Source organism: Bradysia coprophila, unplaced genomic scaffold, assembly GCF_014529535.1.
Source record: "Bradysia coprophila strain Holo2 unplaced genomic scaffold, BU_Bcop_v1 contig_232, whole genome shotgun sequence".
NCBI classification, from domain to species: Eukaryota; Metazoa; Arthropoda; class Insecta; order Diptera; family Sciaridae; genus Bradysia; species Bradysia coprophila.
The window spans coordinates 14,810,772-14,828,275 of NW_023503493.1; the positions used below are offsets into that span (position 1 = coordinate 14,810,772).

General features: G+C 36.2%; 1 protein-coding gene across 1 annotated transcript; it reads right to left on the reverse strand.

Moving 5' to 3' along the window:
- Positions 1–8,463: 8,463 nt before the first annotated feature.
- LOC119076913 (S-phase kinase-associated protein 1-like) lies at positions 8,464–9,548 on the reverse strand. Its single transcript, XM_037183930.1, has 2 exons — positions 9,370–9,548; positions 8,464–9,006 (listed from the first exon to the last, which is right to left on the reverse strand). The coding sequence occupies exon 2, from the start codon at positions 9,003–9,005 to the stop codon at positions 8,517–8,519; it is 489 nt and encodes a 162-aa protein (XP_037039825.1). The 5' UTR covers position 9,006; positions 9,370–9,548; the 3' UTR covers positions 8,464–8,516.
- Between the last annotated feature and the right edge of the window lie 7,956 nt (positions 9,549–17,504).

A 17,504-nucleotide genomic window follows, 5' to 3' on the forward strand; every position in this document is an offset into this window, starting at 1 on the left:
ACGTTTGGTGCCCGCAATCTGGAATTTACAATTTACATTCAATCATCGAACCATCTCATCAGGTATTATAGAATAATCTGCAATTTTAGCGGAAACGGCCGCATTATGATTATCCTTTCGCCCAATTTGCAAAAATCGTTTCGTTTTATTTTTCTTCCAAATGGTTGGCCGTAAATCTTCGATAATAAACCTGTCATTTGGTTATATGGATCGTTCGACGCGTCGGTTTATGGGGATTATTTTCGGTTCGGTTTCAAATTACTGTCTTAAACATCTAATAAAAATTTCAGCCGTAGAACCGTTTCGCAAAGGAAATGTTTTTTTTCTTTCGTTCTTTATTCTTCGTTGCTTTCGGATATATATTGTCTGTATTATATACCAGAGCACACCTCCAGTTCGGTTGCTCAGCATCTTTTTTTTCACACGAATTTATTTCAAAATTATTTGTTAGGAAGCTAAATTTATTATGTTCTCTCATATTACCGGAAACTAAATAAACACGAAAGACGAAAGCAGGAAAGTATAGAAGCAGGAAAAAAAAGAAGAAGAAACGGCTGGTGTGTGTGTGTATGCCTAGAGTATAAGAGCATATTATGGCCGCCCCGAATATACCTCGAGATTAATGAGAATCCTCTTTATAATAACCTAGCTGGGAAGAAAGATAAATCGCTTTAATTATCGAAAGGTTTTTGTTGTTTTGTTATTAATAGTTGAGAATAAGCGACCCCATTTATCACCGAAATTATTCGAGGTCACAAGAACGTATATACTGGGGTACTGGATAACACAATCCGCAACACCGTTCACTTTCTTTTTGTGTGAATTTATATGCACCATTCACATGGCGATGACCCGCTGTTTCGATATGGGGCGTCCCATTTCGTCTTCCATTCGAATATACCGAAGTTTTGTGTGGTTATAATGGTTTTTCGGTTAGCGGACGAGGCGAACAGCACAACTGATAAAATGCAATAAATTAAATGATTTTCTTAAATTTATTTAACCAAAAAAGAAAACTTGTATTCTATACACGTTAATTGCTCATTGAACCATTTTTATGGCCCATTGAATTTAACGAGGAGCTTTCGTTTTGTCAATTTATTTCCGGCGAATTGATTGTGCGATATTTTTCCTTTTTTTATATAAATATGGAGTCTCGTTCACTTTACTTGTGATTTTCTTGTGCAAAATTTATTGCTCGAACTTGATTTAGAAGCTCTCTATTCTTAGTGGATCTTAATTTTGGATTTTTTGTTTGTTTGTTCCTCGCGACGTGACTGTTTTGACTTTTCACAATATTTCCTTAAAACACAAATATTATCGTCGCGTCGATTCTTCTTGAGATTCAATAATTGCATTCCGTATATGTTTAAAGAAGACCAAGAGCAGCGGGAAATGACACATTTTGTCAAAGAAAAACAAGGAAAATGAAGTCTCTTGATTGCACCAGTACACTCTCGAAGTTTTCATTTCACAACGGACAAAGTTCCACCGCCTTCATGATCAAGTCCTGGTCCATCAGAACCTTCGGTAATCACAGTCAGTTATTTTCGGAAAAGATTACATCAGAAGGATCAATGCATTTAAAGGGAGATTTAAAGACCAGAAAAAGTTAAAACGGAAAAGCTCATCTAATTGTTGAAAGACAATTAAAGTGTTCGGTGTACCAGAGCTGATTTCGCTTGAAATTCGGACGTTTGAGAAAATCAAGTTGTTCAACTTTTCGACTTGCAAACAACTTGCATTTCACAAACTTTATTTTCTCGATAACATCGCTCCTAAAATTACCACCGCAAACAATACAACTCACAAAATGCACAGCTCTCCAAGCATTGGCCGACCGAATGTGCGTTCAACAAAACCATAAATCTCAACAGAAACAACACAGTTCCGCATTAAAATGGAAATGTTGTCGGTATTCATAAAGCAGTTAACCAATCTTGGAGATGATTCTCCCATGAGTGTTTACAGCATTTTCTTTTGGCAATTTATGTACTCACACACACACACACATACACACAAGGGTGGTGAGCTTCATGTATTTATAAATACTCTTTATGCTATCGCATGAATCAAGTATTTCAACCAGAAAATTTTACAGCTTCGCAAAAAATGAACTTTTTCATTTTTATGACCGCAAAAACAAGTGGAAAACAGATTACGAAAAAAAATCGAATTAAAATTGTTGTTCGTCCTAGCAAACAAAAGTGTAAGTTATGAACATGATTGTTTATTAGATTTATAATATTTAATGCCAAGGGAAATAGCTATTTCCGTTGGAAGTATACCCCCACGTTGTTGCGTTAGATGTGAGATTGCTGTTGCATTGGTTATGAGATTACCATTGTATCGTATCATTTAGTTAGTAAGCGGTTCTTACACCAAAACATCGTGGTGTTTGTATAGGAAATGTACGAACGTTGACCTTCCTTACCTTACCAGTGGCGGATTAACCCATGGGAAATTGGGTACCGTGCCCAGGCGCTGGAAATGCTTGGCGCTGGAGAAACTCGTGCACCATACAAATTTGTAATAATGTTCTCTAAAATACGTGCCATAAAATGCAAAGACAAAACAAAATTGATTTTTTTTATAAATTTGAGGATGAATTTTTACATGCCAGTGGCGCTGAAAACCTTAATCCGTCACTGTACCTTACACATCATAAGGCATTCATAGACATGACGCATGTCGAAAATATTTGCAAAAGACGGAAGGTCATATTTTCGGTGTTGGATTATCTCTCAGCCTAGATGTATAACTCTAAGACTTGCAAATGCAAACGTCTGCTAAACATGCAGAGTTTCACAAGGCGAGTAAACAGATTTATTTTTTCATATTCGCGTTCACGTTCAACAGATGACATCACTTTCTATGTTGATCAAATGTTCACATTTTGCACACCAAAAAGATTGTCGCCACATTCTATGTAAAAAGGTATGTTCGATTTCTTTAACGACACGCGTCGCACCCTTGTTGCAAATCGTTAGTATGTATTTATTTAGTGTATATGGTTTAACACCTTCACAATTCTTATATTACCCATTTTGTAAGTGCATCTGGGCCTGCCATTTCCATTCACATTGACATCACACTCGCAGATTGTGAGCGCCATCTTACGTGTAACTTGTCAGTACCTTGTTGGAAGTGACACGTTTGACTGCACGAAATGGATTAAAAATCAGAGTCTGCCTCTGCATATAGATATGTTTCGAGAGGTGTGTACGTATTCCCACCAGCGTTACAATAGTACACCTCTTTTAGTTCCAATTTTTTCGTAAAAAGGAAAAAGAGGAACTATCTTCACGCCGCATACAACGTTACAATAGTTTCACTTTTTTAGTTCTTAGTTTTTTAGTTTAGTGGTTTTCATTACCTATGTCAGTTAAATTTCAGTTGGTTTTCAGGGGGAAACTTCACGAAATAACCGTAGAGATCATTGTCAATGTCGTTTGAGATGTCAAATAAGCTGTCATTTTCACAAAGCTTAGAGTCAAACCACATCGAAATTTTCTGTCGTGAAGTGACAGTTTTGACATTGACATTTTTGACATTGTCATTTTTGAAATCTGAAAATTTTTGTCATAACCTCAATTTAAAACGTGAACTGAACACAAAACTTGTCTTGAAACAATTAATTTTGAATAATATTACAGTATTATCGTAAATATTACAATAAGGATACGATAACACTGTAATATTGTTCAAAATTAATTGTTTAAAAACAAGTTTTGTGTTCAGTTTACGTTTTCAATTGAGGTTATGACAAAAATTTTCAGATGTCAATAATGACAACGTCAAAAATGTCAATGTCAAAACTGTCACTTCACGATGATGTGGTTTGACTCTAACCACAATGCTACAAAAATTTATATGGAGCTGTCATTGTTTGAGGTTAGTATTGTGAAATGACAACTCATTTGTAACTATTTTGATAGAAGCAACCGTTATTTGATGAGGATGGTGCATTTATAGTTTTCAGTGTAACCTAGTACTTTTTCCTAATCCGCTATAAGTATATCAATCGTTACAATTAAAATGGCCCAATTCTGCAATCGAATTAGAAAATAAGTCTAGCTGTACATAACATTGCCGACGACGACCGACGCCTTGTGCGAAGGATAATTTTTATCTGGCAACAAAAATAAACGACAAAAGAATACACAGCAAACACTTTTTACGAATAATTTTCATAGAAAATATGAACTCAAAAGAAATTGTGCTCGTAAAAAGTATTTATTTTTTCCTTCTTCTCAGCTCTTCCTTTCTTCCTGTTCCACTCGCTCGGTCGCATTAAATTTTTCTTCATAAAAGGGAAAATAGAAAATTATTTGCTTAATTCAAATCAAACAGATATTTTATTGATATTGAACGCAATAAATCTCGGTTATTGCGTTGGTTATTTATATACGATCGTATTCTACACACGGGATATACCATACTTAAAAGAACTGATGCGGAGAGAAGGAGGTGGTGGTGACGGAGGAGGAGAAGAGGAAGAAAAAACTGGAAAAATAATCGTATAATATTATCGAAAAGATATGGCATTTCTGCTCACAATTTATTTGATATCTGAGTAGAAAGTGATTTATGTGTAGCATGATTTGTGTCATCTTTCGGATTACATGTTAGAGGGTCGAGTTGTCTTTTATGTGCGCTCCGGGGAGACGTTTTTCTTTTTTTTTCATCTTCTTTACTTTGAAAACGAGATTATAGGTTTGTCACCACTTCCTGGATTATATTGCTTATGCAAAAAAGCGTTCCAGCGAGTGATTTTTCATTATTTACATTTTCTGACGCGGAAATTTGTGTCATTCTACCAGAGCGATTGATGCGATATGTTATGATGCTGAATCTCCATCTAGACATAATATGTTTTCGTGGCAAAATTGAAATGTATACCCGAAATGATGCGATTTACAGTGAACATAACGAAATAGTATATTATGTCACTAGGAACAGAAAATAGCGTTTTTGACCCAGGTGGTGAAAATGACCGAGGAACTGCACACCTTTTCACGGTGTCCTTTCACAAAAATAAAGTTTGTCTGAAGGTTACCCAAAAAATGACTTCTGATTCGAGTTCTAGGACCTAAAAGGAGTTCGAAACCGCTCTGCTTAGTCTTCGGCTAGATCCTTCCTCATAGTCGACTTGTGAAAAATAAACAGCCTCGATGAAGCGGGTAACACGTAATCTTTTTACTCAGTGTAAAATAGATTGATTGATTGTACTAGATTCGCTCCCAATTTTCGGTACAATTTTTGCTGTTTTCCCTGCAATCCGAAAACTTTCTCCCTTCAATCAGATTTTATTTCTGGAAACTGGAATTCGAGAAAACATCTCAAAGATGATTGAAATGACGCTTTATTTTCTTCTGAACCAACTTCACTGTTATTACGTTTGATATACTAAATTGAAGTTATTCCACTAGAAAATGGAGCATACAGAATGAGGTATTAAATAAGTTGTAGCGTCTCTACAGTCCAACTGAGATCTGCAAAATAACAAAAAGTAGTCAGTCACGACAGTGTATACCATGAACCTTCACATATTCACACTGTTTCAAAGTTCTTAGCACGACAGAGTAAAGTTAACCAGGCAGGAGTGCTGATTTGACTTGCGACCTGAATAATCTAGTAGCCCTATGCTTTTTGCGAATAAAATTTTTCAATTTATGTCAGAGTTCATTTGAGTTCATTTTCATACAGTGTTATTAGGTTCCTTATTTGACGGTTCGAAAATGTAAAATGTAAAATTAAAAATATTAAAAAATTTCAGAGAAATGGTCTTTGGAAACTAAAGCTCAAAGGTAATAGATGTTCATGTAATTCTATTACATTTACAGTACTTTTCGTCTTAAAATTACTAATGTCAGCGCTCCATTTGTTTGTGAGGCAACTTCACAGCCCTGACATTTCATGGTTATTTTACTAGAGTGAAGTTATTCAATTACCTGGAAATAGAGCATAAAGAATGAAGTACTGAAAGAATTGTGGCGCCTCTACAGGTTTACTATAACCAGGTGTAACGTCATATTTGTTTCGTATATCAGGTATCGGGGAATCTGGCACACGGTGCTAAAAGAATGCACTTTCTTCTCAAAGTAGTTTCTAAAAAAAAGTTTAAACTACGTAAAAGGTGAACTCGTACACGCAAATTTATTGCTACAATAATTGCTTTTTAGCCATATCATCGACATAATGACTCCTTTCACAAAATTTTGGTATCGAAAAATTGTGCGGGTTCACCTTTTACGTAGTTCAAAAATGCGTTGTTTTAGCACCGTGTTCCAAATTACCCCACGCCATATATCAAAGTTGGTTCAAGTTTATTTATCAATTCATTTGTTCATCCACTGATTCACCAATAATTTAAATTCCGGAGCGTGAATTCTGCTAAAGGATGAACCGGAAGGAAGCTAGTACATTGCTTGGACACGATACAGAAAATCATACAAAAAATTCACCACGCCATACAAATTCAATTTTGGTGAATTTGTTTGTATGGAAAAGGTGTGTTCCCGCGTATCTAATAAAATGGCGATCTGCGTGACCGGCGTGACCTCTCCAAAGCAGCCCAAAGTATACACCCTTGGTTAGGTGAGGTAGGTAACATGGGTAGCATCAGAAAGAGCATGGGCAGGCGTGTTTTTATATCGATAGTTTAAAATGATCATTTTTTCAAAGTTTCTCACATCACATCGACAACTCACATAACCCATGTTACCCTGAAACTCTCAGCTATCCAATAATACCATGATCGACCATGACTCTAGTAACATGTAGGCAAAAAACCAGTAAGAAAATTGCCCTTTTCAGATTTTGGGCGGCTGACGACACAGGACCAAAATTTAAAAAAAAAAGTGTTTTGGGATCTTTTAGGGTTTAGGTCATGTGTAGGCATTTAGTTTCCACTGAAAAATCGGTCCGGTTTCTGTAGCCAATTCTCTAAAAGAATCCCTCAGAAAATTTTCAAGAAATTTGGAGAAAATCAAGAAAATATTTTTCTTCCTGTAGTACCAAAACCGTCACATTCACTCACCAAATTTAGTACCGAAAGAGCAACATTCTCCCCTACTATTTTCTCTCAATTTTCATTCCCGCTTATGTCATTTTCGATCCTATCTTTATTCTTTCCCAAATGTGTCAAGTTGTTGTATGTACGCGAATGTAATGTTTTTAGTGTTTTGTGACAATGCATTCATAAGGATTGCTTTCAGCATTCATACGGACTGCTTTCGGCATTCATTCGGATGTCATTCGGCATTCCTACAGATTGCTTATTTTTCGACATTTGTGAGAATACATGCACACGGAACGGACTTCTTTAGGCATTCATACGGATTACTTTCGGCATTAATATGGAATGCTTTTGCACCGGTATGTTGTTCAGTTTTGTTGTTATGTTTTGTTCGGAATGTGACTTTGGTACTCCAGGAAGAAAAATAGTATACAACTATTCTCATACAACATACTATTCTCAAAAGGATCTGCTTCAAAGTGTACGAAACACAAGGAGCTTGGGTGTCAAAAAGGAGAAACATTTCTAGCGTAGTTTTTCTAGGTGTAGACCCTAGTTGAATAGAAACGATAGAAACTGATAAGAAAAATTGAGTCTACATCATACTGTCGTTCGTACTAATTTACCATTTCGTTTCCTATCGACAAGTACTACCCCGCTCTACAAATGAAACAAATTATTATTTTGTGTACATTTTGCATTCCATTGTTGAGCGAACATAACAAAATGCGTCTTTAAGCGCCTTTCCCCTTCATTAACTGACAATAGAACACCTTCACAGTTTCCAACCTTTTCCATATATTTACGCTTGTCGTACACATAGAATGCCTGTGCTTACCGTTAAATAACAGCCAGACTTATTAATCTTTCAGCAATTGTAATGGTCATTTCTGGGGAGGGGAAACAACTTGAAGTGAGTGAGCTTCACTGCTCAAGAGAAATTAAATTCATTAGAACGTTATCCTCATGATAAGTGAACATTTCTTGGAAATTGGGGACATTTCGTTTGCTATGTGAAACGATAAGTAATTACGAGAAATTGAATCCAACATTTCGTCATTAATGTGAACATTGTTGAGTGCGAGTATTTAGTGGACCGTGGGGTATATTCAATCATGATGTCCAAATAACGCTGTCAGATAGGTCACAACAGAACCCATTCCCACTTTCACTTATCATTGAAGGACGATGTTAAAATTGGCTTTGGGTTAGAATAGAGATCCGTTCGAAGTTTAACATTTCCAGACATTTTTTTTTTCTTGGTCGACCATGGTGAATGTGAAGTCTCCAGCGGATGTAATTACTTTATTGAGATAACAGTTGAACGTCGAGTTGAAAAAAGGCTATCATCCGCATCACCTGGGAAAACAATTCACAACAAGATTTCGATCTAGCGAAGGAGGCACCCAGCCCATGGATCCCATATGTTAAAGACGTTTCCATAAAAGCTTAAATGTTTAATGCATACAAAACCGTTACAAGAACAAACTCTCTTCTAATCTGCATCGCACCAATCGTTTTCCCTGCGGACCTGTTCCATTTCAGCAGCCGTAAAATCGTTCGTAATGTTAAACGTTCTGCGAATCTCGTCCGGACTTTTGCCCTTAATCAAATTGGCTACAGTCTTGCACGCGGCGTCTAACAGTGCCTTTGCATCTAGGTAATTCGCTGCCAAAATCAATTCAAACAATGTTGCCTGGTCCATTTTCAGGAATTCTGCATCCCACGCCGAAACGTCATCTTTCCGTTTGTCCTTATCGCCATCGTCGATCTTAACAGCGTCGTCTTGGTGATATCGTGCAAATTCCAAAATTTTCTCTAAAATGCAGCCGCTCACATTCGGCAACGGTACAAGTGTCTCGCTGCCCTCTTCAATGCCACAATCTTCTAGCAGATTCTTGATCGTGCCTGCAGTTTTGGCCACTTTCGCATCGATTGTGAAAACTTGGCCATCGCATGATTGCAAACGGATGGTACTGGACATACTGAAAAAACGGAAAATATTCGGAAATTTAGAAAAATAAAACTGAAATAACGGATCATGTGTCCTTTAGCATCCATTATAAAACGAGCGTCGGTCGTCATCGACAAAACAATCGAAACGATGCATGATTAATGGTACACGCGTCACATAAGCCTTCCAAGCGCGGATCTGTAGGAATACGTAACAGCTGATGTGAATATAAACTTCGGTACGAAATTGATATCTTGTCGTTGTCTCAATAAAAATTCGACGACAAAAAAACTCGGTGAAATACAAAATTTAATTTCGTCGAAATGCAAAAAAAAAACAATTGGACCACTGCACTGGCCCTATCGAAAATCCATTGAATTTGATTTAAGCTTACCTTGATTGGTAGTTTCTTGAGTTAAATAACTAATTTAAATTGAAAGAATGATGTAAAAATTGCTAAACGGTTTCTTCGTAATACGAGTTCTAACTGGCCGAACCTTCGTTGGATTGTAATATATTTGGCGCCTTCACAACACAAGAGCTGATTTACAAATGAGAAATGGTCAAGTGCAAATGGCTTCTCTCTTTGGTTTGGTATTGATATATGGACGCGTTTAGGGCGTCATCGGCGACATCAGCTTATGCGAGATGGGATCCGTTGCAGGAAAAATTTTTTGCAGGTGGATTTGAATTTTAGTAGGACATTTTTGTGGAAGCTGTGAAATTGAATTTTTTCAAATTTTTGCTTTGTTTACTTGACAGCTCGCTCTCTCACGGCTCGCACACGTAAACAGCCTCGATGAATTTTTTTTACAAAGCTAATTCGATGTACCAAATTGCACCAAAAATACACCTAAAGCAGCTTTGTAAAAAAAAAATACATTTTAGAGACATGCCGTAGAACAATTTTTTGCTCAGAATAACGTCGTTTATCGATAAAAAATAAAAAAAACGCCGGTAGGCAACAGTTCCGTTTCATCACATTCTGAAGCTTAGAGTAATTATACCTAGAGAGGAAATTTGTACGACGAAATGTGGTCCCAACATCAGTTTGTATAAGATACACATTTCGTATAATTTTACACCAACACATGTATGCTTTGACGTTTTTTCACTATAGATATTTCAATTTGCCCTCTTAATTAAGAGGGCAAACACACATACCAATAAACATTTCGTATTTTATGTTGGGACCACATATTTTACGTAATTTTGTTCGAAATTTCCTCTCTAGGTATAATTACTCTTAGTTCTGAAGAATCTTGATGGGAAATGTCGTTTTTAGCCCCGTACGAAGTACAAAGGGGCATAATAGTTATTTGTGTATCTGTTTTGGACGATTGTTTTTAGGCAATTTCGCTTGTTGTAGCCCGAACGAAGTGAGGGCTACATGCGAAAGTGCCTAAAATCAATCGTCCAAAACAGATACTCAAAAAAATTTTCATGTAAGGGGTCGAAAACCTGAGAAAAATATCGAAACTCCATCATTTTCGGCCCCGACACATGAAAAATACTATTACAATTCCGATCGAAAAAAAGCGGCAAGCCGTTTTTGCTTGTAGGCTGGCCAAATTTGAGCGGATTTAGATTAATTTTTCTTTATTAGATAAGTTTTGACCGTACCAACCGGGGAAAATGAAATTCGGTTCACCGGAGCGTGAGCTAGGTCTCTTGGACTGAGCTTATATGTGGCTACTCGGCCGTAGGTGGTGTTTTTTGTTAATATCTCGAGTAAAATTTGACCGAACTTCATAAATTTTTTTTTGGTTTCAAATGTTCTAAATCGGTGAAAATGATAATTACAAAGTCACTGATCAGTGGGAAGTGATTGGTTATGTGTGTGGGGTGTTTCAATCATCCCAAATATGGATATCTATATATAAATATGTACAGCTATATTGAGCTATATAACGATATGAATAGTTATTTTGAGCTATATACTAGCATATTTATCAGTAAATTGTTTATTTATTGGCAATATCGGTTAATTGTTGAAAAAGTTTGGGTCTAGGACTGAGAAAATTTTAGGTCAATTCGAAATCTGTGTTACATTTGAAAGGAACGTCGTACGGGGCTTCGTAATTGCGCTATTCGCAATTTTTAAGACGTACACATTTCATAAGAATTTTACTTTACCGACGTTTACGGGCGCAGTAGGCTTACGGTAAGAGTAGGGCGACGGACGAACTAGGGTCACGTACGCAATAGATTTACGGGTTCGTACGGGGCTCAGTCGCAGCAAACGCTCCGACTGTTCTGACAGCTCGTTTTTACAAGTCGACTATGGGGAAGGATCTAGCCGAAGACTAAGCAAAGCGCCTTTGAACTCCTTTTAGGTCCTAGAACTCGAATCAGAAGTCATTTTTTGGGTAACCTTCAGAAAAATTTTATTTTCGCAATTCTGGTCCATAATCATCATTTTTCCATGCATCCATTTAATGTCGTTTTGAAGGTATTTTTTTCACTGTATTTCTGGACACAGCAAGCTAAAGAACCTATTACCTTCAACGAAGGCTAAATTTTTATAAATAAAAATCTTGCATTGACCAAAAATCGAACCCCCGACACCAAAAGGTTTTTGAACACAAAGCAGCGACTATAGCCATTCGGCTATAGAGTCACACAATTATACCGAACGTATTGTTGAAGCGTATATACTCAATGAAAGTGTAAACCAGGTATGGTCTATTGTCCATCCGGAGGACATAAAAATTTGATTTTCGTACTTAAACGCACTCATTTTCATATTATTTTGACATAAAATGTGAGTGTGTTTAAGAAGAATTCACTGATCGGCCATACCTGTTCTATACTTTCATTGTATATACTAAGCATTGACTACTCGATTTCATTCAACGCGTCTCTTTACATCACATTGCAATGTGTATTATAATGCAGCCTTCTTGATCGTTCAAATGAATTTCTGTATACACAAGAATTTTGGAACAAAATGTAGGACATGTTTTGCATTGGAAAGGTGATTATGGCCCGAAATTGCGAAAAACGTTGTATCTACCACGGTAGGCATGCCGGTATTTTTTCGCACACGACGTCTTGTCGACATCTAGTGCGAAAAAATACCTTCATACCTACCTTGGTAGATAAATAACTATTTTGTTAAGGGGCACCGTGTTTTTGTTTCGTATAATATTTTTCATTCAGACTGACCAAAAAGTCACATTCCGAACCAAATATACCCATTCTGTATACACTGCGATATAGCACTCTCACTCACTCGTATTTACGTGAGTATGCGTAATCAAGTAATCCAAATGTTACTCAATTCTTCATAGCAAATGAAATCCGAAATTGGTTGAACATTTGATTTTCACTGTTTTCACTTCGTACAAAAAATAATGAATTTCGTAATAAAATTGACGCGAGGAAGAATGAATTGAATTGAAGAAAACGCGAGAGAAAAATTTGTTGTTTTGACTCTCTATCTGGTGAGATAATGTGATGCTTCTGGTCGGCCGGAATGAAAACATTTTTTTGGGCACACCACTTGCAAGTTCTGTACGTTACGATTATAAACCAGAAAATTTGCAGCTAATTGCTACTGGTCGGGTTAGTCGAAATTTCCACGCGGAACATTGTTTATATTCTTATAAAGCTATAGATCAGTGTCAAATAACGGTTTCTTCTCTGAAAATAGTGTCAATCAAAAGAGTTGTCAATTTCACAAAACTAACCTCAAACAATGACAGGTTCATATATAAATTTTTGTAACATAGACTGTTATGACCAAGAGCGAGAAAACCGAAGACTAGTTATTTGCTTCTCTTTCAACGTCGTTGAAAGCGAGAGGACAGAAGACCAGGTTATTTTAACTTGCCTTGGGGTACTTGTCAAAATATCTTCTTTTCTTTCATAATAACACTCTAACACATTGACAATGATCTATTGTAACCTTATGTTTGGCATATATTGAATTCGTTTGTGTCAAGTTTTAGCTAGTGGTGAGGTGAATTCGATTTCATGCAAACTTGGCAGGTGCAACAAAACAACATCAGTCACGAGAAAATATGATGACAACATTAAAAAAAACTAATTCACCTGAAAGTCTTTGGTTTTAACCACAAAGATTGGTTTACTGATATTCATATACCCTGATAACACATTTCACAAAATGAAATGTCAAAAATCATCCATAGAGTACCTAACCTAAAAATATGTGCAGTGAAAATGAACAGGCACTTTGTTCACGCCGTAAGTGTGCCTACAATTTGAATTTTAAGTGAATGATTCGATGAAAAAGTGAACCGAAAAATACATTTCAACGCTTCCTTGTATGAAAATGACGCTACGTTAGAAAGACCTCCGCAATTTCCATTTTGAATTTCGACCGCACTGACGGGGTGAATTATATGTACATTGGAAATCTATTAAATTTAAGGTTTTTGTTGATCCGGACAAAAAACAAAATTAAACGGCATATCAACAATTTTAGAACGGAGATAACGATAAGGTCTCTATGTATAACGGTGTCACTGCCAGTGTTCGGGCTTACAGTTAATGGGACATGATCTATATTAAAACTGTTCTAACTTATCCTTAATTCCTTAATTTCCCTAATATACTTAATTTGGTCCTTAAGATCCAGCCCAATTCGGCCCCCAATGCGAATAGTAAGCCCTAATGAACTAGAAACCCCAATTAAGCTGGATTGCACATTGTAAACCAATTAGCACCTAGTACATGCCTGAAGCTTTACCTCCACCACACTGATAAATAATCAAACATAAGTTCAATTTCCGTCCCTTCGTTGATTTTTTTCTGTTCCTATTTTTCATTGTTTGCGTGTTTCTTTCACATGTTATTAAAATCAAACTTTTTCCTCCGTTCGTCTTTGTTTTATTTAAACAAAAAAAAAAAAGATTTTTTTAAACAGAAAATTTCCTTAAATTATATTTTTCCCTTTTATGTATTCCATATTTTTGGAATAGGATACACGCAACTAAGCATATAAAAACACATCTTTTAAAAGTCTTGCACAACGCACATAATATGTATAAGCATGGATGTTGTATAGGATACGTGTAACATTCTGACATCCTTTTTTGCATACACTCCCCACATTGTAGTTGTTCTCACTCATTTTCTGAATATAGACACAGCTAAGTGTTGCGTGTATTATAGATATATCCACTTTGAGTCTCACCCTCCGATTCCCTCCCAGATTTTCATGCAATATATGATTTTCCTATCACAGTGCCTGGGGCTCAATCTTAAAATTATACTTCGAGCGATACAGACTTTTTGACTTTGACGGAAAGGCATAATTTTTTTCCGCTTTGGTTTTGTTAAATTTTCGTTTTTTTCCTCTCCCTGCTTTACTTTCCAAAAAAAAAAAGAAGAAAATTTGAAGTTATTTTGGAGGCTGACAAATTTTCCATACTTCTTACACATATTGTGTGTCTATCTGTGTATGTATGTGGATTGGTTACGACGACGACGACGACGATGATGATGATGATAAATAACTAAATGGGTTTAAAGCTTTATTTTCGGATGACTTTTAAGGGTAAGCACATTATGGATGGGATTTATATTAACTTGAGGAATATTTTTCTGATTTTTTTTTCTTCTACCGTGCTCGCTCGTTCGCCTCTCGCATATTTTATGTGGTTTAAATTGATTTGTGAATCTTTTTTGAATGAAAATCTTTCCTCGCTGTGCATTGTTTTCCCATTTTTTTTCTGACATTTTTTTTGGTAAATTTAAAAAATGATGGCGTTCAACGAAATTGCCGTTTAATTGGAAAGTTATATATTGTTATGTGCGTGTGTTAGCTTATCTTTACACCTGACTGATTAAGAAAAGAATCAATTTATCAAAGTGCCGCGTCGTCTTTTAAATAACTTGTCAAAATTTGGTACACATTTTCTCATTTGTATTGGAAAAGTTTAAATAGATTTCTTCTTCTTCGTTTGGAAGAATCCGCTAACCACATTTTCCATCCAAAAAGGAATGCAAATTACGCAAACAGGCAAGTACAGAGAACCGTTGTCATTGTATTCCCATTGTTTCATCTGTAAGTAAAACAAACACATGCATACAATTGTTGTGTCTGTATACGCCCTCTACTGTACACCTCATGTGCCAATTATTGCAGACAATTTTTGGATGGAGAGGAAAATTGGTTCCATTCCTCCGCCCATATCATATATGAATACAATTTTGACCTCTCACTAGCTCAAAATCAGTGTTACCAACACAGGTTTTTTTTGTAGTATAGTCACTCTTTCATATATGCCCATATTATAACCCAACTGTCATTCATATAGATCATCTTCAAACACTCAAACGTAACCTCACATTAGTTTCGTTGGGTTTTATCAAGGTAAATCAGGTAAATATAGTGAGGAGGTAATGCCATCTATAATGGACAATAAACCAACAATTCCTACTTTTACTTCTATATGTTCAATGAAGAACATAACCTGAAGTGAGTTGTGATCGCAACACTGATCACTTTAACCCCATATTAACGCATGGCAACAAAACCGCGGTCAGCTAGTCAATAAGAACGGATAAAATTTAATAAATTTAATAAATTGAACTGAACTCAACCAACAAGAAAAGACAAAACTCAACCAATCGGAAAGCTCACGCTATACCACAACCATTCAAACAGATTTTCCACATAAATCAATCCTAAAGGTTCAAACAAGTGTCCACATCGTGGTCCTAATCATTCCATTGTTCTATGGATTCGTGAGTAAAACACTCAAGCGAGACTCTGTTTCGTCAGAATACAGCAGCCGTAATTAGCGACTCATCAGTCAACAGCAAACTAAAGAAAGCAAACTGTACTCCGTTCTGAAGAGACAGACATACTAAGCTGGTCGAATACATTGTTAGCTAAGTATTAAATGAGTTGCGGATAGAATCCGAAATGTCCTAATTGTGATACTTGGTTCGAACACGTGAATCAATTCAATAATTGGTAAACGACAGTACAATTTCTCAAAAAATCACAGGCTAAACACCCGTCTCAAATTACCCTTATTATCCTTACCATCACTCACCTCGAGCAACCGGAACTGCAATTCGACAGGAAAAACAACCGTAACAGCACTACACTCCGACAGAAAAAACAACCGTAACAGCACTGCACTTCGACTGGAAATTCAACACGAGTGCTTTCAACGAAGGGATGAGATGGCGTTTGTATCGAACTTTCGTGTCACCGCACATCTGATTCGGTTATATTATATGGCATTACCTCCTCACTATATTTACCTTGGGTTTTATTTAACAAACTTTTATGTCAAAAATGAGCTGCCATTTAAGTACTAAGATTAAAATCCTCACTTCGTTCGGGCTACAACTCGCGAAATTGCCTAAAAACAATCGCCAAAACAGATATTGAAATAACTATTATATGCCGCCTACGGGTGACGAAAATTGAAAAATGTTAGCCCAAGGGGCGAAAGTGACAGAAAAATGTTAGCCAAAGGGGCTTTCGCCGCGTGGGCTTATATATATGTCACTTTCGGCCCGTGGGTTTACTTTTTTTTTTCGTCCCGCAGTAGGAAGCATATATAGCTATTTTCATAATAAGGTAGTAAATGGGATTGTTTTGCGCACTAGATGTGAGATTGCCGATACGAGCGAAGCGAGTTCGGCAACACATCGTGTGCGCAAAACCCCCATTTACTACCGTGTTAGGAACAAGGTTTTATCTCATGTAATGTCATAATCACCATAAAAACCAATTTAAAAAAATCAAACTGAAACATCAACACGCCATGACACCGTCACTCATTCATATTCCCCACAAATAAAACACACATCTAGTACACTGTCAAGAATTTGTCAATTTTCAGTGAATAAATGTGAAATTATCGAAGTTCGCCGTGAATAAATGAGAAAATATCGAAGTTCGCCGTGAATAAATGAGAAAATATCGAAGATAGCGGTGCGCAAATGACCAATTGTCGAAATTTTCAGTTAATAAACGTAACGTCCTGTGAATGACGTGTTTAAATCTGGCCCATTTTAATTCTAAAAGTGACACTCAAATTGTGAATATTATGACATTACAGGAGATAAAATGAATTAACATAACCTCACTTGCAGAAACATTTTTTACCGCATCTAGCAACGGCTTGATCTCAATTTTTGTGACTTAAATTGATAAAGCTCGTTCAGGTGGAGACAGTGATCTCAAAAAAATGTATTTCGGCGGTAATCTGAAATAATTACGTTTTGACAGGAACGCTTTAGTTCAAATGTACGCTTCCGGTAAAATGAGTAAGTTCGAAATTAACCTATTTACAGAAGCTTTATAATAGAACAATTAAATACATGTGTGTGACATTCATTATTTCGACTATGTACCATGTCGCTGTTTTGTTTTGGGTGTGACATTAAGTGTTAACAATTTTAATGAGATCATCGATTTGAATATTCAAGCATTTAAGAACGAATATATTCCGAGTCACGATGTAGAGCTTTTAAAGGATGAAAAAAATCTAAATTCCAAATTGCGATAATCATAAAAATTTAAATTCAAAGATTTTT